General features: G+C 58.0%; 1 protein-coding gene across 1 annotated transcript in view; it reads right to left on the bottom strand.

Moving 5' to 3' along the window:
• The window catches only part of perp (p53 apoptosis effector related to pmp22), a 35,771-nt gene extending 18,454 nt beyond the window's left edge, over positions 1 to 17,317 (bottom strand). The window contains exon 1 of the mRNA XM_072580345.1: positions 16,932 to 17,317. Coding sequence (XP_072436446.1) covers positions 16,932 to 17,127 — 196 coding nt within the window. The 5' untranslated portion in view covers positions 17,128 to 17,317. The remainder of the gene's footprint in view (positions 1 to 16,931) is intronic.
• Between the last annotated feature and the right edge of the window lie 1,632 nt (positions 17,318 to 18,949).

Below are 18,949 nucleotides of genomic sequence, written 5' to 3'. Positions count from 1 at the left end.
GTCCTCGGCAGAGTGGGAGGGGAAGTTGAAATGTTGGGCCACAGGGCGGTGGGGTTGATTGGTGCGGGTGTCTCGGAGATGTTCCCTAAAGCGCTCTGTGAGAAGGCGTCTAGTCTCCCCAATGGCATCTGCAATCCATGTTTTTACCTTTTACATATTTGATAGTCCAATGTCCACGATGTAGACAGCATCGTAGATTATCATCTCTCAGGGAGTTTCCTGTACGAAACAGTTTACTCTTCACTTTGGAACCGTGCCCCCAGTTTTCCTATAAGGGGACACAATCTTTCAACATCCACCTTGTCTAGCTCCACAGGATCTTCTAGTTTCACTAAGATCGCCTCTCATTCTAGAGCCCACAGAGTATATGTTCACCATTTTCCTGTAAGACCAAGTCCAAGGATCAAACTTGTGAACCTTCTTTGAACCGCTTAGAATTCAGCATATTCCACCTTAAATAAGGTGTACAGGAGCTAGACACAGTCGTCACATTGTGGTCTCAGGAAAACCCTGTGCAGGTAAATCAGACTTCCCTACTTTTGCATTCCATTCACCTTGCAGAAAAACAGACAATACTTTATTTGCCTTTCTATGTGCTTGCTGTTCACCTCTTGTATAAAAACACCCAGAATGGTGATTTTTGAACCAAAATGATTTTTGTCCAAACTTGTACTGCAATTGTTTGTGGAGACAGAAAACCTTCACTCAACTTTGCAACATTCCCAAAAGAACAAAGGCCTTCAAATTAGCGAAGAATTGAATCAGGGAGTGGTTTCCAAACTTGTCAAACTTGTATCTTAGGAACCATATGAAATAGTCGGGAGTGCCCAGAGGTAAGGGCGGTATGGAGACAGAAACTAGTGTCTAGGCTTGCTGTCTCAGGCCTTCAACCTGTGTGGTCCCACTGCTCAATTGATCGTCACTTTTGTTTAATGTGCTCACCAATGTGAGGGCATCGTGCCTCTTAGCTATGTCAATGAGACCCTCCTGTGCCATAAAGATATATGAAAAATAAATTAATAGCAGGATTAGGTCATTCACCCCTTATGACCATTAAATAACATCATGGCTGATCTGATGGTGGTCACAATAGTAATGTCATTTCCTGCCTACTCCCAAACATCCTTTGACCTCGTTGTTAGCCAAGGATCAATGAATATAACACAAATATCGTAATGAGTTCTGTGCCAATACTGACACCGTAGATCAACTATGGTGGCTAACACTGAAAGGGGAATAAGTAGATTTTAATGAGATCCACTTAAATCACTCTCTGTCTGGAGGTCACTAGCTTACAGGACTTGGCCCGGAGGGCAAAGGTGTGGTTGACCATAACTGCCCTTTGAAATGGCCGAACAAAACACTGAACTCGAGGGCAATTAGGGATGGGCAACAAATGGTGGTCTTCCAAATGACACAGACATCCCATGAAAGAATGAGGAGAACTCTTGCCTTGTACCTGAAATTGAGAGTTCACCCATAGCCACACTCCAAAGACTTAAACTTGACATCACCGAAGTGTTATAGCACAAGAGGAGGCCATTTGGCCCATAGTGTCTGTACTGGCCATGTAGGCTGACATGTTGAAATACCGAGAGAAGTACCACACACACACAAACTGCGCTTTCCACCCAGTAAGCTCACACATTAAACACACACGTCATTTAAGTATTTCTACCACACCAGTCACAAATATTTAACAACTCCACCCTGAGACTAGCTAATTCTACAATGTACCCAGATTCAAAACAACTCAAGATCCTCTCAGTCTGGGGGACTGAGTACCATGTGCCAGGCAGCGTTAACAACTCATGGAATTGGCACAGAAACTGCTCAAATGACGGAACAGCACAGGCACAATGGGGCAAATAGCCACCTTCTATTGTATGGCATCATTCTCTAAGGGTTTGAATGGCCTACTGCTCCTATGTCTTCTCTAACACATCACAGCTCCGCTTGGTCAATTATTTTGCAAAGAGATAAAGTAAATTTGTTCACAATAGCCAAGTAGAATTCCTTTTTTTCATTGGGTTGTGCAGTGAACATGTTTCACACGCTATCCCATCCTTGAAACACATGCATCAGGTGCTCTCGATGTGGTCTTCTCTACTCTGGGGAGACCGAAGGTAAACTTCGGCAACAGCTCACTGAGCATCGCGGCTGGGTCCACAGGAGCTGACTGGACCTCCCATTCACCAGCCATTTCAATTCCCCCAACCGTTCCCTTTCTGACATGACCATCCTTGGCCTCCTCCATTGCCAATACAAACCACAGCTCCTATTGAAGAACAACACCTATCTTCTGCCTGGGCACCCTACAGCCCTGAGGATTCAACACTGAGTTCGCCAATTTCAAATAAGCTCCCTCCCCATCCCCTGACTCTCTTCCTAGCCTCTCCCCATCCCTTCCACTCCTCGCTGCCACCAATCGGATTCATCCCTCCCATTGACCAACCAGGTCGTACCCTCTGCCTGTCTTCACCTATCCCCACTTCACCACCCTGCCCCCGCCAGCCCCTTTATCTGCATCTCCCCTTACACACACCCCCAGCCCTGAAGAAGGGTTACACCTGAAACAGCAACTTCTCCACCTCCTGATGCTGCCTAACTTGCTGCGTTCTTCTAGCCTCCTGCCTGTCTACTTTGAATCCCATTCTTGAAAAACAGAAATACTTACACCGAGCTGGGAATTTGTCTTGCAAATGTTTCGTCCCCTGTCTAGGTGACATCCTCAGTGCTTGGGAGCCTTCTGTGAAGCGCTTCTGTGCTGTTTTCTCCGGTATTTATAGTGGCCTGTCTCTGCCACTTCCGGTTGTCAGTTCGAGCTGTCCACTGTAGTGGCCGGTATATTGGGTCCAGGTCGATGTGTTTGTTGATAGAGTCCGTGGATGAGTGCCATGCCTCGAGGAATTCCCTGGCTGTTCATATACACGAACACCAACTAGCCACGAAACGACACGACCAGCTATCCTTAGTAGCCACACACACAGACGACAAGCAACATGAATTCGACTGGGACAACACTACCATTATAGGGCAAGCCAAACAGAGAACAGCCAGGAAATTCCTAGAGGCATGGCACTCATCCATAGACTCTATCAACAAACACATCGACCTGGACCCAATATACCGGCCACTACAGCGGACAGCTCGAACTGACAACCGGAAGTGGCAGAGACAGGCCACTATAAATACCAGAGAAAACAGCACAGAAGCGCTTCACAGGAGGCTCCCAAGCACTGAGGATGTCACCTAGACAGGGGACGAAACGTCTGCAACACAAATTCCCAGCTCGGCGAACAGAACCACAACAACGAGCACCCGAGCTACAAATCTCTTCCCAAACTTAGAAATACTTACACATGGTCAACGCTTTCACTGGTGTTGAGAACAACAACAAATGCGCGTGATCAGGAATGAGATGAAATGAGAGAAAGAACCTTTTGCATTTATTTAGCACCTATCACAACATCAAAATGTGTAGTCACTGCTGCACTACAACATCGCTGAGGAAAAGGTTCTAATAGAAAACTCCTGGGTGTAACTTCCCCTTTCAAGTTTACATATTTCCTTCTTGTGTTTGGACCCAAAAGTGTCATTCCAGTCTCCCATCGCTTTCTCTCTTTCCATTTTTCCTTTCATTTCACCTTCCCACCCTCTCCATTTCTAATTTCTGTCCACCTCTCACCGCCAGATTCATCTTCTCTGACCAACCTCCTGTGGGTCTTACGATGGAACAGAGGTGGCTATAGCATTCTAAAAATGGCACATAAATTCCGATTAACTTGTACTGTGTTCCATTTGACCCCATTTATCAGACAACAGTTTTAACTTTCCATTTTGCTTTTTCACAACTTACTTTTTCCCCCTCCTCTTTGCCTCTCTTTATCTCACTCGAATTTTTACTTTCCTCTGCCACTGTCTCCTTTCTCACACCCTTTTTTTTTCACCTAAGTGTTGCATCCGTGGTCCTGCCTCTCCCTATGTCTGCGATCGTATCAATATACCTGTAATAGAATCACAGATCCATATAGAAGAGGACCTTTGGCCCATCAAGTCTGTACTGACAAACTGTACTCTAAACCTATACTAGTCCTACTTTCCAGCACTTGGCCTGTAGCTTTGAATGTTATGACAAGTGTTCATCCTCATACATTTTAATGGTTTGAGGTTTCCCATCTCCACTACCCTCCCAGACAGTGCATTTCAGATTCTCATCATCGTCTGGGTGAATTCTTTTTATCCTTAAGGCCTCCTGCCGTTCAATTTAAAATTATGCACTTTGTTATTGACCTTTCAACTAACAGCTGCGTTCTATCCACTCTGTCCATGCCCCTCATAATCTTACACATCTCTAGCAGGCACCCCCTTTCCTGCTCTTAAAAAAAAACAACCTGAGCTTATCCAGCTTCTCTGAAATGCTCCATCTCAGACAACATTCCTAGTGAATATTCTCTACACCTTGTCTGGTGTTATTACGTTCGTTCTACAGTGTGGTGTGACTAGAAATGCACACACACTCCAACTGTGGCCTAACCAAAGTTCTGTACAGCAACCCATAGTTGACAGTTGTGTATTAACTACCCTGGCTCTAAGCTCTGTTAATCCTTCCCCATACCTCTCTTTCTTTTAAGAATCTACCGCTGAGACCAGGCTTCTGGTCATCTGGTTCAGTACTGCCTTTTGTGATCTGGTGCTAAAATTTCTCCTGTGAAGTGCCTTGGACTATGTTAAAAGTTTGCTGTTGCTGTCAGACTATACTGTCTCCCAGTAGCTTCAAGAACAGCCTTCACAATCCCAAACTTCAAATTTGCCAAATGCTTTCACCTCACCCTATTCCAGTCGTCCTCCCATGTACTTCCGACTCATCACGATCTCTCTTTCTGAGTTTAATCCTCTCCCAAGCCAATTTCATTTCCCTTTCCCGATCTAAGGCCCACATTTTCTGTGACTGTACACGCAATCTCCTCACCAGATTTCTGCCTCTGCTCAATTTTTCTCTTCCTATTGAAGGATTATTTTTTAAATGTTATGGATGTCCTGTCAATGGCGGGAGGTTGCTTCATTCTAATTCTGCTGCATGAAGTAAAGACTCTTCGGGAGTGAACTGCAGTGTCAGTGTTAGAACATATTATTAACAGATGTACTGTGTAGGCAGGCAGTTGGCCAGGCTTCTACTGACAACAGTCGATATCTGCTTCAGACAACATTCAAATCAAAAAGTAAAATGGAGGAAAGCACTGGATTAGTTTTCAATTAAACTTGGCATCAGAAACTGACTTGTGTTCTTACTTGATCATTTATGCGTCTTCTGACTGCTCTCTCTTTTACGTTTTGCAACATGTCTTCTCTGCTCAATCTATTTCTCCTCTTTCTCTATCCATTTACATTTTTGCTCTCGCTGTCCTCACTCACACCCTTTGATCTGCTTCGCTCATGTTGTTTCGATCACACACAGACCTATTTTCTTTTCACTGCCTTTCTGAGTCATCTTGTCTGCATCTCTCCCTCCTCTCAGATTTTTGCCTGTGTCTGCCTCACTTTCATGTTTCTTCTTGTTCTCTTTCATTTGACCCCTGGTACTCTCTCCATCTCTTTCCTTCACTGCCTCATGACCTGATTTTTCTTTCATTTTCAGCTCTGGTTCTTTCTGATTGTCCATTAATGTTGTTGTCTCAGTCAGTTTCGCACCGTCTTCACTGGCCTCTTCACCATCTCTTTCATTAATTCACTGCCTTCTCCCACCCCCACTTCCTTTTACCTCTTTTTTTTCCCCTTCTCTGATTTTCTTTTGCGTGGTTTTGTTTTGATCTTTTATCGACTTTCACATTTTCTTTCGATTCTCTGCCTTACTTTCCTCTCCCTTTCTGTGGTTCCTCCACACTCGTTATTTCTTGTTCACTTCTCTCAGTTCTTCACTCCTCCCTCTCAGTTTAATCTCACTTTCTCTATCTTCCTCTCCTATTTAAACTTTCTTCCAGCTTGACTCAGTGGCCTTCATTCTTTTTCCTGCTCCATTTCTCCCTTTTCTGTTCGCCCCTCACGCTCCCCACGCCTCGCTCACTTCATCCCTCGCTCCTCTTCCCTCGCTCCCTTCATCCCTCACTCCTCTCCCCTCGCTCGCTTCATACCTCACTCCCTTCATCCCTCGCTCCTCTCCCCTCGCTCCCTTCATCCCTCGCTCCTCTCCCCTCGCTCGCTTCATCCCTCGCTCGCTTCTTCCCTCGCTCCCTTCATCCCTCGCTCCCTTCATCCCTCGCTCCTCTCCCCTCACTCGCTTCATCCCTCGCTCCTATCCCCTCGCTCGCTTCATCCCTCGCTCCCTTCATCCCTCGCTCGCTTCATCCCTCGCTCGCTTCATCCCTCGCTCGCTTCATCCCTCGCTCCTCTCCTCTCGCTCGCTTCATCCCTCACTCCCTTCATCCCTCGCTCCCCTCCCCTCACTCGCTTCATCCCTCGCTCCTATCCCCTCGCTCGCTTCATCCCTCGCTCCCTTCATCCCTCGCTCCCTTCATCCCTCGCTCCTCTCCTCTCGCTCGCTTCATACCTCACTCCCTTCATCCCTCACTCCTCTCCCCTCGCTCGCTTCATCCCTCGCTCCTCTCCCTTCGCTCGCTTCATCCCTCGCTCCTCTCCCCTCGCTCGCTTCATCCCTCGCTCCTCTCCCCTCGCTCGCTTCATCCCTCGCTCCTCTCCCCTCGCTCGCTTCATCCCTCGCTCCTCTCCCCTCGCTCGCTTCATCCCTCGCTCCTCTCCCCTCGCTCGCTTCATCCCTCGCTCCTCTCCCCTCGCTCGCTTCATCCCTCGCTCCTCTCCCCTCGCTCGCTTCATCCCTCGCTCCTCTCCCCTCGCTCGCTTCATCCCTCGCTCCTCTCCCCTCGCTCGCTTCATCCCTCGCTCCTCTCCCCTCGCTCGCTTCATCCCTCGCTCTTCTCCCCTCGCTTGCTTCTTCCCTCGCTCCCTTCATCCCTCGCTACTCTCCCCTCGCTCGCTTCATCCCTCGCTCCATACCTCACTCCATACCTCACTCCCTTCATCCCTCGCTCGCTTCATCCCTCGCTCCTCTCCCCTTGCTCCCTTCATCCCTTGCTCCTCTCCCCTCGCTCGCTTCATACCTCACTCCCTTCATCCCTAACTCCTCTCCCCTCGCTCGCTTCATACCTCACTCCCTTCATCCCTCGCTCCTCTCCCATCACTCGCTTCATCCCTCGCTCCTTTCTCCTCGCTCCTCTCCCCTCGCTCGCTTCATCCCTCGCTCCTCTCCCCTCGCTCGCTTCATCCTTCGCGCCTCTCCCCTCGCTCGCTTCATCCCTCGCTCGCTTCATCCCTCGCTCGCTTCATCCCTCGCTCCTCTCCTCTCGCTCGCTTCATCCCTCACTCCCTTCAGCCCTCGCTCCCCTCCCCTCACTCGCTTCATCCCTCGCTCCTATCCCCTCGCTCGCTTCATCCCTCGCTCCCTTCATCCCTCGCTCCTCTCCTCTCGCTCGCTTCATACCTCACTCACTTCATCCCTCGCTCCTCTCCCCTCGCTCGCTTCATCCCTCGCTCCTCTCCCTTCGCTCGCTTCATCCCTCGCTCCTCTCCCCTCGCTCGCTTCATCCCTCGCTCCTCTCCCCTCGCTCGCTTCATCCCTCGCTTCATCCCTCGCTCCTCTCCCCTCGCTCGCTTCATCCCTCGCTCTTCTCCCCTCGCTTGCTTCTTCCCTCGCTCCTCTCCCCTCGCTCGCTTCATCCCTCGCTCCATACCTCACTCCATACCTCACTCCCTTCATCCCTCGCTCGCTTCATCCCTCGCTCCTCTCCCCTTGCTCCCTTCATCCCTCGCTCCTCTCCCCTCGCTCGCTTCATACCTCACTCCCTTCATCCCTAACTCCTCTCCCCTCGCTCGCTTCATACCTCACTCCCTTCATCCCTCGCTCCTCTCCCATCACTCGCTTCATCCCTCGCTCCTTTCTCCTCGCTCCTCTCCCCTCGCTCGCTTCATCCCTCGCTCCTCTCCCCTCGCTCGCTTCATCCCTCGCGCCTCTCCCCTCGCTCGCTTCATCCCTCGCGCCTCTCCCCTCGCTCGCTTCATCCCTCGCTCCTCTCCCCTCGCTCGCTTCATCCCTCGCTCCTCTCCCCTCGCTCGCTTCATCCCTCGCTCCTCTCCCCTCGCTCGCTTCATCCCTCGCTCCTCTCCCCTCGCTCGCTTCATCCCTCGCTCGCTTCATCCCTCGCTCCTCTCCCCTCGCTCGCTTCATCCCTCGCTCCTCTCCCCTCGCTCGCTTCATCCCTCGCTCCTCTCCCCTCGCTCGCTTCATCCCTCGCTCCTCTCCCCTCGCTCGCTTCATCCCTCGCTCCTCTCCCCTCGCTCGCTTCATCCCTCGCTCGCTTCATCCCTCGCTCCTCTCCCCTCGCTCGCTTCATCCCTCGCTCCTCTCCCCTCGCTCGCTTCATCCCTCGCTCCTCTCCCCTCGCTCGCTTCATCCCTCGCTCCTCTCCCCTCGCTCGCTTCATCCCTCGCTCCTCTCCCCTCGCTCGCTTCATCCCTCGCGCCTCTCCCCTCGCTCGCTTCATCCCTCGCGCCTCTCCCCTCGCTCCCTTCATCCCTCGCTCCTCTCCCCTCGCTCCATTCATCCCTCGCTCCTCTCCCCTCGCTCCATTCATCCCTCGCTCCTCTCCCCTCGCTCGCTTCATCCCTCGCTCCTCTCCCCTCGCTCGCTTCATCCCTCGCTCCCTTCATCCCTCGCGCCTCTCCCCTCGCTCCCTTCATCCCTCGCGCCTCTCCCCTCGCTCCCTTCATCCCTCGCGCCTCTCCCCTCGCTCCCTTCATCCCTCGCGCCTCTCCCCTCGCTCCATTCATCCCTCGCTCCTCTCCCCTCGCTCCATTCATCCCTCGCTCCTCTCCCCTCGCTCGCTTCATCCCTCACTGCCTTCATCCCTCGCTCCTCTCCCCTCGCTCCCTACATCCATCGTTCCTCTCCCCTCGCTCCCTTCATCCCTCGCTCCCTTCATCCCTCGCGCCTCTCCCCTCGCTCCCATCATCCCTCGCGCCTCTCCCCTCGCTCTCTTCATCCCTCGCGCCTCTCCCCTCGCTCGCTTCATCCCTCGCTCCTCTCCCCTCGCTCGCTTCATCCCTCGCGCCTCTCCCCTCGCTCGCTTCATCCCTCGCTCCTCTCCCCTCGCTCGCTTCATCCCTCGCTCCTCTCCCCTCGCTCCATTCATCCCTCGCTCCTCTCCCCTCGCTCGCTTCATCCCTCGCTCCTCTCCCCTCGCTCGCTTCATCCCTCGCTCCTCTCCCCTCGCTCGCTTCATCCCTCGCTCCTCTCCCCTCGCTCGCTTCATCCCTCGCTCCTCTCCCCTCGCTCGCTTCTCCCCTCACTCGCTTCATCCCTCGCTCGCTTCATCCCTCGCTCCTCTCCCCTTGCTCCCTTCATCCCTCGCTCCTCTCCCCTCGCTCGCTTCATCCCTCGCTCCTCTCCCCTCGCTCGCTTCATCCCTCGCTCCCTTCATCCCTCGCGCCTCTCCCCTCGCTCCCTTCATCCCTCGCTCCCCTCCCCTTGCTCCCTTCTTCCCTCGCTCCCCTCCCCTCGCTCCCTTCCCCTCGCTCCCTTCATCCCTCGCGCCTCTCCCCTCGCTCCCTTCTTCCCTCGCTCCCCTCCCCTCGCTCCCTTCTTCCCTCGCTCCCTTCTTCCCTCGCTCGCTTCATCCCTCGCTCCTCTCCCCTCGCTCCCTTCTTCCCTCGCTCCTCTCCCCTCGCTCCCTTCTTCCCTCGCTCCTCTCCTTCCCTCTCTCCTCTTCCCTCGCTCCCTTCTTCCCTCGCTCCCCTCCCCTCGCTCCTCTCCACCCCTCGAACCTCCACCCCTCGCGCTCTCCACCCCTTGCTATCTCCACCCCTCGCATTCTTCCCTCGCTCCTCTCCCCTCGCACCCTCCACCCCTCGCGCTCCTCTCCCCTCGCGCTCCTCTCCCCTCGTGCTCTCCAACCCCCTCACGCTCTCCACCCCCCGCTCTCCACCCCCCACGCTCTCCACCCCCCTCAAGCTCTCCACCCCCCTCACTCCTCTCCCCTCATTCCTCTCCCCACACTCTCCACCCCCCTCACGCTCTCCACCCCTCGTTCCTCTCCCCCACGCTCTCCACCCCTCGCTCCTCTCCCCCCCTCGCTCCTCTCCCCCCCGCTCCTCTCCCCCCCTCGCTCCTCTCCCCTCACCCTCTCCCCTCTCCCCTCACCCTCTCCCCCCCTCGCTCCTCTCCCCTCACCCTCTCCCCCCCTCGCTCCTCTCCCCTCACCCTCTCCCCCCCCCCTCTCCCCCCCTCGCTCCTCTCCCCTCACCCTCTCCCCCCCTCGCTCCTCTCCCCTCACCCTCTCCCCCCCTCGCTCCTCTCCCCTCACCCTCCTCTCCCCTCACCCTCTCCCCCCCCTCGCTCCTCTCCCCTCACCCTCTCCCCCCCTCGCTCCTCTCCCCTCACCCTCTCCCCCCCTCGCTCCTCTCCCCCCCTCGCTCCTCTCCATCCCTCGCTCCTCTACCCCCGCTCCTCTCCACCCACTCCTCTCCCCCCTCACGCTCTCCTCCCCCCTCACGCTCTACATCCCTCGCTCTCCCCCCCCCTCGCTCTCCACCCCCCTCACGCTCTCCACCCATCGCTCCTCTCCACCCCTCGCTCCTCTCCACCCCTCGCTCCTCTCCACCCCTCATTCCTCTCCCCCTCTCATTCCTCTCCCCCTCTCATTCCTCTCCCCTCACTCCTCTCCCCCTCTCATTCCTCTCCCCTCACTCCTCTCCCCCTCTCATTCCTCTCCCCTCACTCCTCTCCCCCTCTCATTCCTCTCCCCTCACTCCTCTCCCCCTCTCATTCCTCTCCCCTCACTCCTCTCCCCCTCTCATTCCTCTCCCCCTCACTCCTCTCCCCCTCTCATTCCTCTCCCCTCACTCCTCTCCCCCTCTCATTCCTCTCCCCTCACTCCTCTCCCCCTCTCATTCCTCTCCCCTCACTCCTCTCCCCCTCTCATTCCTCTCCCCTCACTCCTCTCCCCCTCTCATTCCTCTCCCCTCACTCCTCTCCCCCTCTCATTCCTCTCCCCTCACTCCTCTCCCCCTCTCATTCCTCTCCCCTCACTCCTCTCCCCCTCTCATTCCTCTCCCCTCACTCCTCTCCCCCTCTCATTCCTCTCCCCTCACTCCTCTCCCCCTCTCATTCCTCTCCCTTCACTCCTCTCCCCCTCTCATTCCTCTCCCTTCACTCCTCTCCCCCTCTCATTCCTCTCCCCCTCTCATTCCTCTCTACCCCTCGCTCCTCTCCCCCACTGGCTCCCAACCCCTCACTCCTCTCCCTCTCACGCTCTCAACCCCTCACTCCTCTCCCCCTTCGCTCCTCTCCCCCCTCATTCCTCTCCCCCTCCCTCGCTCCTCTCCCCCCTCGCTATCCACCCCTCGCTCCTCTCCCCTCACGCTCTCCACCCCTCGCTCCTCTCCCCTCACGCTCTCCACCCCTCGCTCCTCTCCCCTCACGCTCTCCACCCCTCGCTCCTCTCCCCTCACGCTCTCCACCCCTCGCTCCTCTCCACCCCTCGCTCCTCTCCCCCCTCATTCCTCTCCTCTCTTCTCCTCTCACTCCTCTCCCCCTCATTCCTCTCCTCTCGCTCCTCTCCCCCCTCATTCCTCTCCTCTCTTCTCCTCTCACTCCTCTCCCCCTCATTCCTCTCCTCTCTTCTCCTCTCACTCCTCTCCCCCTCATTCCTCTCCTCTCGCTCCTCTCCCCCCTCATTCCTCTCCTCTCACTCCTCTCCCCCCTCATTCCTCTCCCCTCACGCTCTCCACCCCTCGCTCCTCTCCCCTCACTCCTCTCCGGCTCACGCTCTCCACCCCTCGCTCCTCTCCACCCCTCGCTCCTCTCCACCCCTCGCTCCTCTCCACCCCTCGCTCCTCTCCCCCTCATTCCTCTCCTCTCGCTCCTCTCCCCCCTCATTCCTCTCCTCTCGCTCCTCTCCCCCCTCATTCCTCTCCTCTCGCTCCTCTCCCCCCTCATTCCTCTCCTCTCGCTCCTCTCCCCCCTCATTCCTCTCCTCTCGCTCCTCTCCCCCCTCATTCCTCTCCCCTCGCTCCTCTCCCCCCTCATTCCTCTCCCCTTGCTCCTCTCCCCCCTCATTCCTCTCCCCTCGCTCCTCTCCCCTCACGCTCTCCACCCCTCGCTCCTCTCCCCTCACTCCTCTCCCCTCACGCTCTCCACCCCTCGCTCCTCTCCCCCCCTCACTCCTCTCCTCCCCCTCACTCCTCCCCTCCCCCTCGCTCCTCCCCTCCCCCCTCGCTCCTCCCCTCCCCCCTCGCTCCTCCCCTCCCCCCTCGCTCCTCCCCTCCCCTCCCCCCTCACTCCTCTCCTCCCCCCCCTCCCCCCTCACTCCTCTCCTCCCCCCTCGCTCCCCTCCCCCCTCGCTCCCCTCCCCCCTCGCTCCTCTCCCCCCCACGCTCTCCTCCCCTCACTCCTCTCCCCCCCCACGCTCTCCACCCCCCTCACGCTCTCCACCCCCCTCACGCTCTCCACTCCCTCACTCCTCTCCCCTCACGCTCTCAACCCCTCACTCCTCTCCCCCTTCGCTCCTCTCCCCTCACTCCTCTCCCCTCACTCCTCTCCACCCCTCACTCCTCTCCACCCCTCACTCCTCTCCACCCCTCACTCCTCTCCACCCCTCATTCTCCACCCCTCACTCCTCTCCACCCCTCACTCCTCTCCCCCCTCACTCCTCTCCCCCCCTCGCTCCTCTCCCCCCCTCGCTCCTCTCCCCCCCTCGCTCCTCTCCCCTCCTTGCTCCTCTCCCCCCCTCGCTCTCCACCCCTCGCTCCTCTCCCCCTTCGCTCCTCTCCCCTCACGCTCTCAACCCCTCACTCCTCTCCCCCTTCGCTCCTCTCCCCTCACTCCTCTCCACCCCTCACTCCTCTCCCCGCCTCATTCTCCACCCCTCACTCCTCTCCCCCCCTTACTCCTCTCCCCTCCTCGCTCCTCTCCCCTCCTCGCTCCTCTCCCCCCCTCACTCCTCTCCCCCCCTCACTCCTCTCCCCCCCTCTCCCCTCGCTCCTCTCCCCCGTCATTCCTCTCCTCTCGCTCCTCTCCCCCCTCATTCCTCTCCTCTCGCTCCTCTCCCCCCTCATTCCTCTCCTCTCGCTCCTCTCCCCCCTCATTCCTCTCCCCTCACTCCTCTCCCCTCATGCTCTCCACCCCTCGCTCCTCTCCCCTCACTCCTCTCCGGCTCACGCTCTCCACCCCTCGCTCCTCTCCCCTCACTCCTCTCCCCTCACGCTCTCCACCCCTCGCTCCTCTCCCCCCCTCACTCCTCTCCTCCCCCCTCGCTCCTCCCCTCCCCCCTCGCTCCTCCCCTCCCCCCTCGCTCCCCTCCCCTCCCCCCTCGCTCCCCTCCCCTCCCCCCTCGCTCCCCTCCCCTCCCCCCTCGCTCCCCTCCCCTCCCCCCTCGCTCCTCCCCTCCCCCCTCGCTCCCCTCCCCTCCCCCCTCGCTCCCCTCCCCTCCCCCCTCGCTCCTCTCCTCCCCCCTCGCTCCCCTCCTCCCCCCTCGCTCCCCTCCCCCCTCGCTCCTCTCCCCCCCACGCTCTCCTCCCCTCACTCCTCTCCCCCCCCACGCTCTCCACCCCCCTCACGCTCTCCACCCCCCTCACGCTCTCCACTCCCTCACTCCTCTCCCCTCACGCTCTCAACCCCTCACTCCTCTCCCCCTTCGCTCCTCTCCCCTCACTCCTCTCCTCCCCCTTCGCTCCTCTCCCCTCACTCCTCTCCTCCCCCTTCGCTCCTCTCCCCTCACTCCTCTCCACCCCTCACTCCTCTCCACCCCTCACTCCTCTCCCCCCCTCACTCCTCTCCCCCCCTCGCTCCTCTCCCCTCCTCGCCCCTCCTCGCTCCTCTCCCCCCCTCGCTCCTCTCCCCTCACGCTCTCAACCCCTCACTCCTCTCCCCCTTCGCTCCTCTCCCCTCACTCCTCTCCCCCCTCATTCCTCTCCTCCCCCTTCGCTCCTCTCCCCTCACTCCTCTCCACCCCTCACTCCTCTCCACCCCTCACTCCTCTCGCCCCCTCACTCCTCTCCCCCCTCGCTCCTCTCCACCCCTCACTCCTCTCCACCCCTCACTCCTCTCCCCCCCTCACTCCTCTCCCCCCCTCGCTCCTCTCCCCTCCTCGCCCCTCCTCGCTCCTCTCCCCCCCTCGCTCCTCTCCCCTCACGCTCTCAACCCCTCACTCCTCTCCCCCTTCGCTCCTCTCCCCTCACTCCTCTCCCCCCTCATTCCTCTCCTCCCCCTTCGCTCCTCTCCCCTCACTCCTCTCCACCCCTCACTCCTCTCCACCCCTCACTCCTCTCGCCCCCTCGCTCCTCTCCCCTCCTCGCTCCTCTCCCCTCCTCGCTCCTCTCCCCTCCTCGCTCCTCTCCCCCCCTCGCTCCTCTCCCCTCACGCTCTCAACCCCTCACTCCTCTCCCCCTTCGCTCCTCTCCCCTCACTCCTCTCCCCCTCATTCCTCTCCTCCCCCTTCGCTCCTCTCCCCTCACTCCTCTCCACCCCTCATTCTCCACCCCTCACTCCTCTCCCCCCCTCACTCCTCTCCCCCCCTCACTCCTCTCCCCCCCTCACTCCTCTCCCCCCCTCACTCCTCTCCCCTCCTCGCTCCTCTCCCCCCCTCACTCTCCACCCCTCACCCCTCACTCCTCACTCCTCTCGCTCCTCTCCCCCCCCTCGCTCCTCTCCTCTCGCTCCTCTCCCCCCCTCGCTCCTCTCCTCTCGCTCCTCTCCCCCCCCCTCGCTCCTCTCCTCTCGCTCCTCTCCCCCCCCTCGCTCCTCTCCTCTCGCTCCTCTCCCCCCCCTCGCTCCTCTCCTCTCGCTCCTCTCCCCCCCCTCGCTCCTCTCCTCTCGCTCCTCTCCCCCCCTCGCTCCTCTCCTCTCGCTCCTCTCCCCCCCTCGCTCCTCTCCTCTCGCTCCTCTCCCCCCCCCTCGCTCCTCTCCTCTCGCTCCTCTCCCCCCCTCGCTCCTCTCCTCTCGCTCCTCTCCCCCCCCCTCGCTCCTCTCCTCTCGCTCCTCTCCCCCCCCTCGCTCCTCTCCTCTCGCTCCTCTCCCCCCCCTCGCTCCTCTCCTCTCGCTCCTCTCCCCCCCCTCGCTCCTCTCCCCCCCTCGCTCCTCTCCGCCTCTCGCTCCTCTCCCCCCTCGCTCCTCTCCTCTTGCTCCTCTCCCCCCCCGCTCCTCTCCTCTCGCTCCTCTCCCCCCCTCGCTCCTCTCCCCCCCTCGCTCCTCTCCTCTCGCTCCTCTCCCCCCTCGCTCCTCTCCTCTCGCTCCTCTCCCCCCCCTCGCTCCTCTCCTCTCGCTCCTCTCCCCCCCCTCGCTCCTCTCCTCTCGCTCCTCTCCCCCCCCTCGCTCCTCTCCTCTCGCTCCTCTCCCCCCCTCGCTCCTCTCCTCTCGCTCCTCTCCCCCCCCTCGCTCCTCTCCTCTCGCTCCTCTCCCCCCCCTCGCTCCTCTCCTCTCGCTCCTCTCCCCCCCTCGCTCCTCTCCCCCCCCTCGCTCCTCTCCTCTCGCTCCTCTCCCCCCCTCGCTCCTCTCCTCTCGCTCCTCTCCTCTCGCTCCTCTCCCCCCCTCGCTCCTCTCCTCTCGCTCCTCTCCCCCCCTCGCTCCTCTCCTCTCGCTCCTCTCCCCCCCTCGCTCCTCTCCTCTCGCTCCTCTCCCCCCCTCGCTCCTCTCCTCTCGCTCCTCTCCCCCCCTCGCTCCTCTCCTCTCGCTCCTCTCCCCCCCTCGCTCCTCTCCTCTCGCTCCTCTCCCCCCCTCGCTCCTCTCCTCTCGCTCCTCTCCCCCCCTCGCTCCTCTCCTCTCGCTCCTCTCCCCCCCTCGCTCCTCTCCTCTCGCTCCTCTCCCCCCCTCGCTCCTCTCCTCTCGCTCCTCTCCCCCCCTCGCTCCCCCCCCTCTCCTCTCGCTCCTCTCCCCCCCTCGCTCCTCTCCCCCCCTCGCTCCTCTCCCCCCCTCGCTCCTCTCCTCTCGCTCCTCTCCCCCCCTCGCTCCTCTCCTCTCGCTCCTCTCCCCCCCTCGCTCCTCTCCTCTCGCTCCTCTCCCCCCCCTCGCTCCTCTCCTCTCGCTCCTCTCCCCCCCTCGCTCCTCTCCTCTCGCTCCTCTCCCCCCCTCGCTCCTCTCCTCTCGCTCCTCTCCCCCCCTCGCTCCTCTCCTCTCGCTCCTCTCCCCCCCTCGCTCCTCTCCCCCCCTCGCTCCTCTCCTCTCGCTCCTCTCCCCCCCTCGCTCCTCTCCCCCCCTCGCTCCTCTCCTCTCGCTCCTCTCCCCCCCTCGCTCCTCTCCCCCCCTTGCTCCCCCCCCCGCTCCCCCCCCACGCTCCCCTCCCCCCCCACGCTCCCCTCCCCTCACGCTCTCCACCCCCCCTCACGCTCTCCACCCCCCCTCACGCTCTCCACCCCCCCTCGCTCTCCACCCCCCTCACGCTCTCCACCCCCCTCACGCTCTCCACCCCCCTCACGCTCTCCACCCCTCGCTCCTCTCCCCTCACACTCTCCATCCCTCACACTCTCCATCCCTCACTCCTATCCCCTCACACTATCCATCCCTCGCTCCTCTCCCCTCACACTATCCATCCCTCGCTCCTCTCCCCTCACACTATCCATCCCTCACTCCTCTCCCCTCACACTCTCCATCCCTCGCTCCTCTCCCCTCACTCCTCTCCATCCATCACTCCTATCCCCTCACACTATCCATCCCTCGCTCCTCTCCCCTCACACTCTCCATCCCTTGCACTCTGTCCATCCTTCCTTCCTATTTTCTCACACCTTGTCCTTCCTCTCCTCTTTTTTTTTCCCACCAACTCCCTCTCTCCCTCCTGTTTTTATTCTCTCTGATCCTTTTCTCTCCTCCCTCCCTCCCTTGTGTGTGTATTGTGTCCCTCCCTTTCCCAGTCCCGATCTCCTCTCCTTACCGTATTCCATGAGGGAGGTGGATTCCCAGGTGGGGTCCCTGCCCCTGAACTGTTCCCACAGGGAGGCATAGTGATACTTGGAGTCCACCCAGCCGGAGCTAGCCGCCAGTGCGATGATGTCGAAGATGATAGCGAGGAGCAGCAGCAAAGGCAGGATCCATTTACAGCGGGGGAAGGCGAGTCCGCACTTAAACATGGCCAGACAGGACCGAGACCGCTCCAAGAGGCAGAGAGAGAAACTGGCAGCTGCCTGGTTAGCTCCAACCCACAGCGAGTGCCTCTCCCAGGTCAGACTGAGAGAGCTCAGCAACACTCACAGCCTTTGGCTTCTCTCACTCACTCAGTCCACACCCCAAACCTGTCGAAGCAGAGGGAAGGGCAACTACACCACAACTGTTTCAAGGCATGACACACACACACACACCCGCCCAGAATTAAGTTACAGCCTCTTTCTGTTAACCCTTCCCTCGCTCAAACTTTCCAAAGTTAGTGCCTGGCCACAGAGCCCTTAACAGCTCTTGGCCAATCCCACTGACAGCTGTCCAAGTGAGTATCACCTCTTCACATCGATTTTCTCCTGCTTTTCCACATTGTCCAATGAACCTGGAATGGTGCAGCTCCATCTACCCTCGAGAAGTTTGACACCATCCAGACGAAGCAGCCCACCCGATTGGCACCACATCCACAAACATCCACCACCCTCTCCACCACCAAACGCTCAGTAGCAGCAATGTGTACTATCTACAAGTTCTGAGGAAGGGTCACCAGACCTGAAACATTAACTCCGATTTCTCTGCTCTGATGCTGCCAGACCTGCTGAGATTTTCCAAAAATTTCTGTTTAGAACAGAGTGTGGAAACAGGCCATTTGGCCCATCAAATCCACACTGACCCTCCAAACATTAACCCACCCAGACCCATTCCCCTACCCTACTTCTTTACATTTATCCCCGACTAATCCACCTAACCTACACACTGCTGAACACTATTGACAATTTAGCATGGCCAATTCACCTGACCTGCACATCTTTGGACTGTGGGAGGAAACTGGAGCACCCGGAGGAAACCCACACAGACACGGGGAGAACGTGCAAACTCCACACAGACAGTCACCCGAGGTTGGAATCATACCCAGGTCCCCGGTGCTGTGAAGCAGCAGTGCTAACCATTGAGCCACTGCACCGAGCCATTGTTTTTGTCCAATCTACGAGGTGCACTGCAGAAATTCGCCAAAGTTCCTTGCACAGCACCTTCCAAACCCATGACCATTTTCATCTAGAAGGACAAGGGCAACCACAACCTGTAAGTTCTCCTCCCACTCATTCACTCTCCTGACTTGGAAATATTACTGTACCTTCAGGGTTACTGGGCCAACATTCTGGAATTCTCTCTGTAAGGGCATTGTGGGTCAACTCACAGCACATGGACTGCAGCGATTCAAGAGGACAGCTCACCGTCATCTTCTCAAGGGGCAACTAGGGACAGGCAATAAATTCTGGTCAAGCCAGTGACACTCACGTCTCATGAGAGAATTTTTAAAAAACATTAAATTTTCTTTTGAAAGCCTTAGTTTAACCAAGCTCCGTCACCTTCTTTTGGAGTTCACCCCAGACCCTGACCTCTCACTGCATGAAAATGCTTTTCTTCAATCCACCATTGCTTCTTTTGCAATTACCTTAAATCTACACCTTCCGCTCTCTCTCTTTCTATGATGTGGAGGTGCAGGTGTTGGATTGGGGTTGATAAAGTTAAAAATCACACAACACCAGGTTCTAGTCCAGCAGGTTTATTTGGAAGTACTAGCTTTTGGAGTACTGCTCCTTCATCAGTGGGAACAGTTTTGTCACTATCTCCTCAAGATTGTGAACACCTCTATTTAGTCTTCACTTGGCCTTTTCTTCTCCCAGCTGCCCATCTGGAACATATTTGCTCCTGGAGGGCAATATTCCCTCCCTGAGGAGTGTCTGTCTCATGTCAATTGTTGTTACTGTTGTATCTGTTCCATTATTGGGTTAATCT

This window comes from Chiloscyllium punctatum, chromosome 11 (genome assembly GCF_047496795.1).
Source record: "Chiloscyllium punctatum isolate Juve2018m chromosome 11, sChiPun1.3, whole genome shotgun sequence".
Lineage (NCBI taxonomy): Eukaryota > Metazoa > Chordata > Chondrichthyes > Orectolobiformes > Hemiscylliidae > Chiloscyllium > Chiloscyllium punctatum.
Note: the sequence above shows the minus strand (reverse complement) of the source record. Positions and strands in the feature narration are given on the sequence as shown.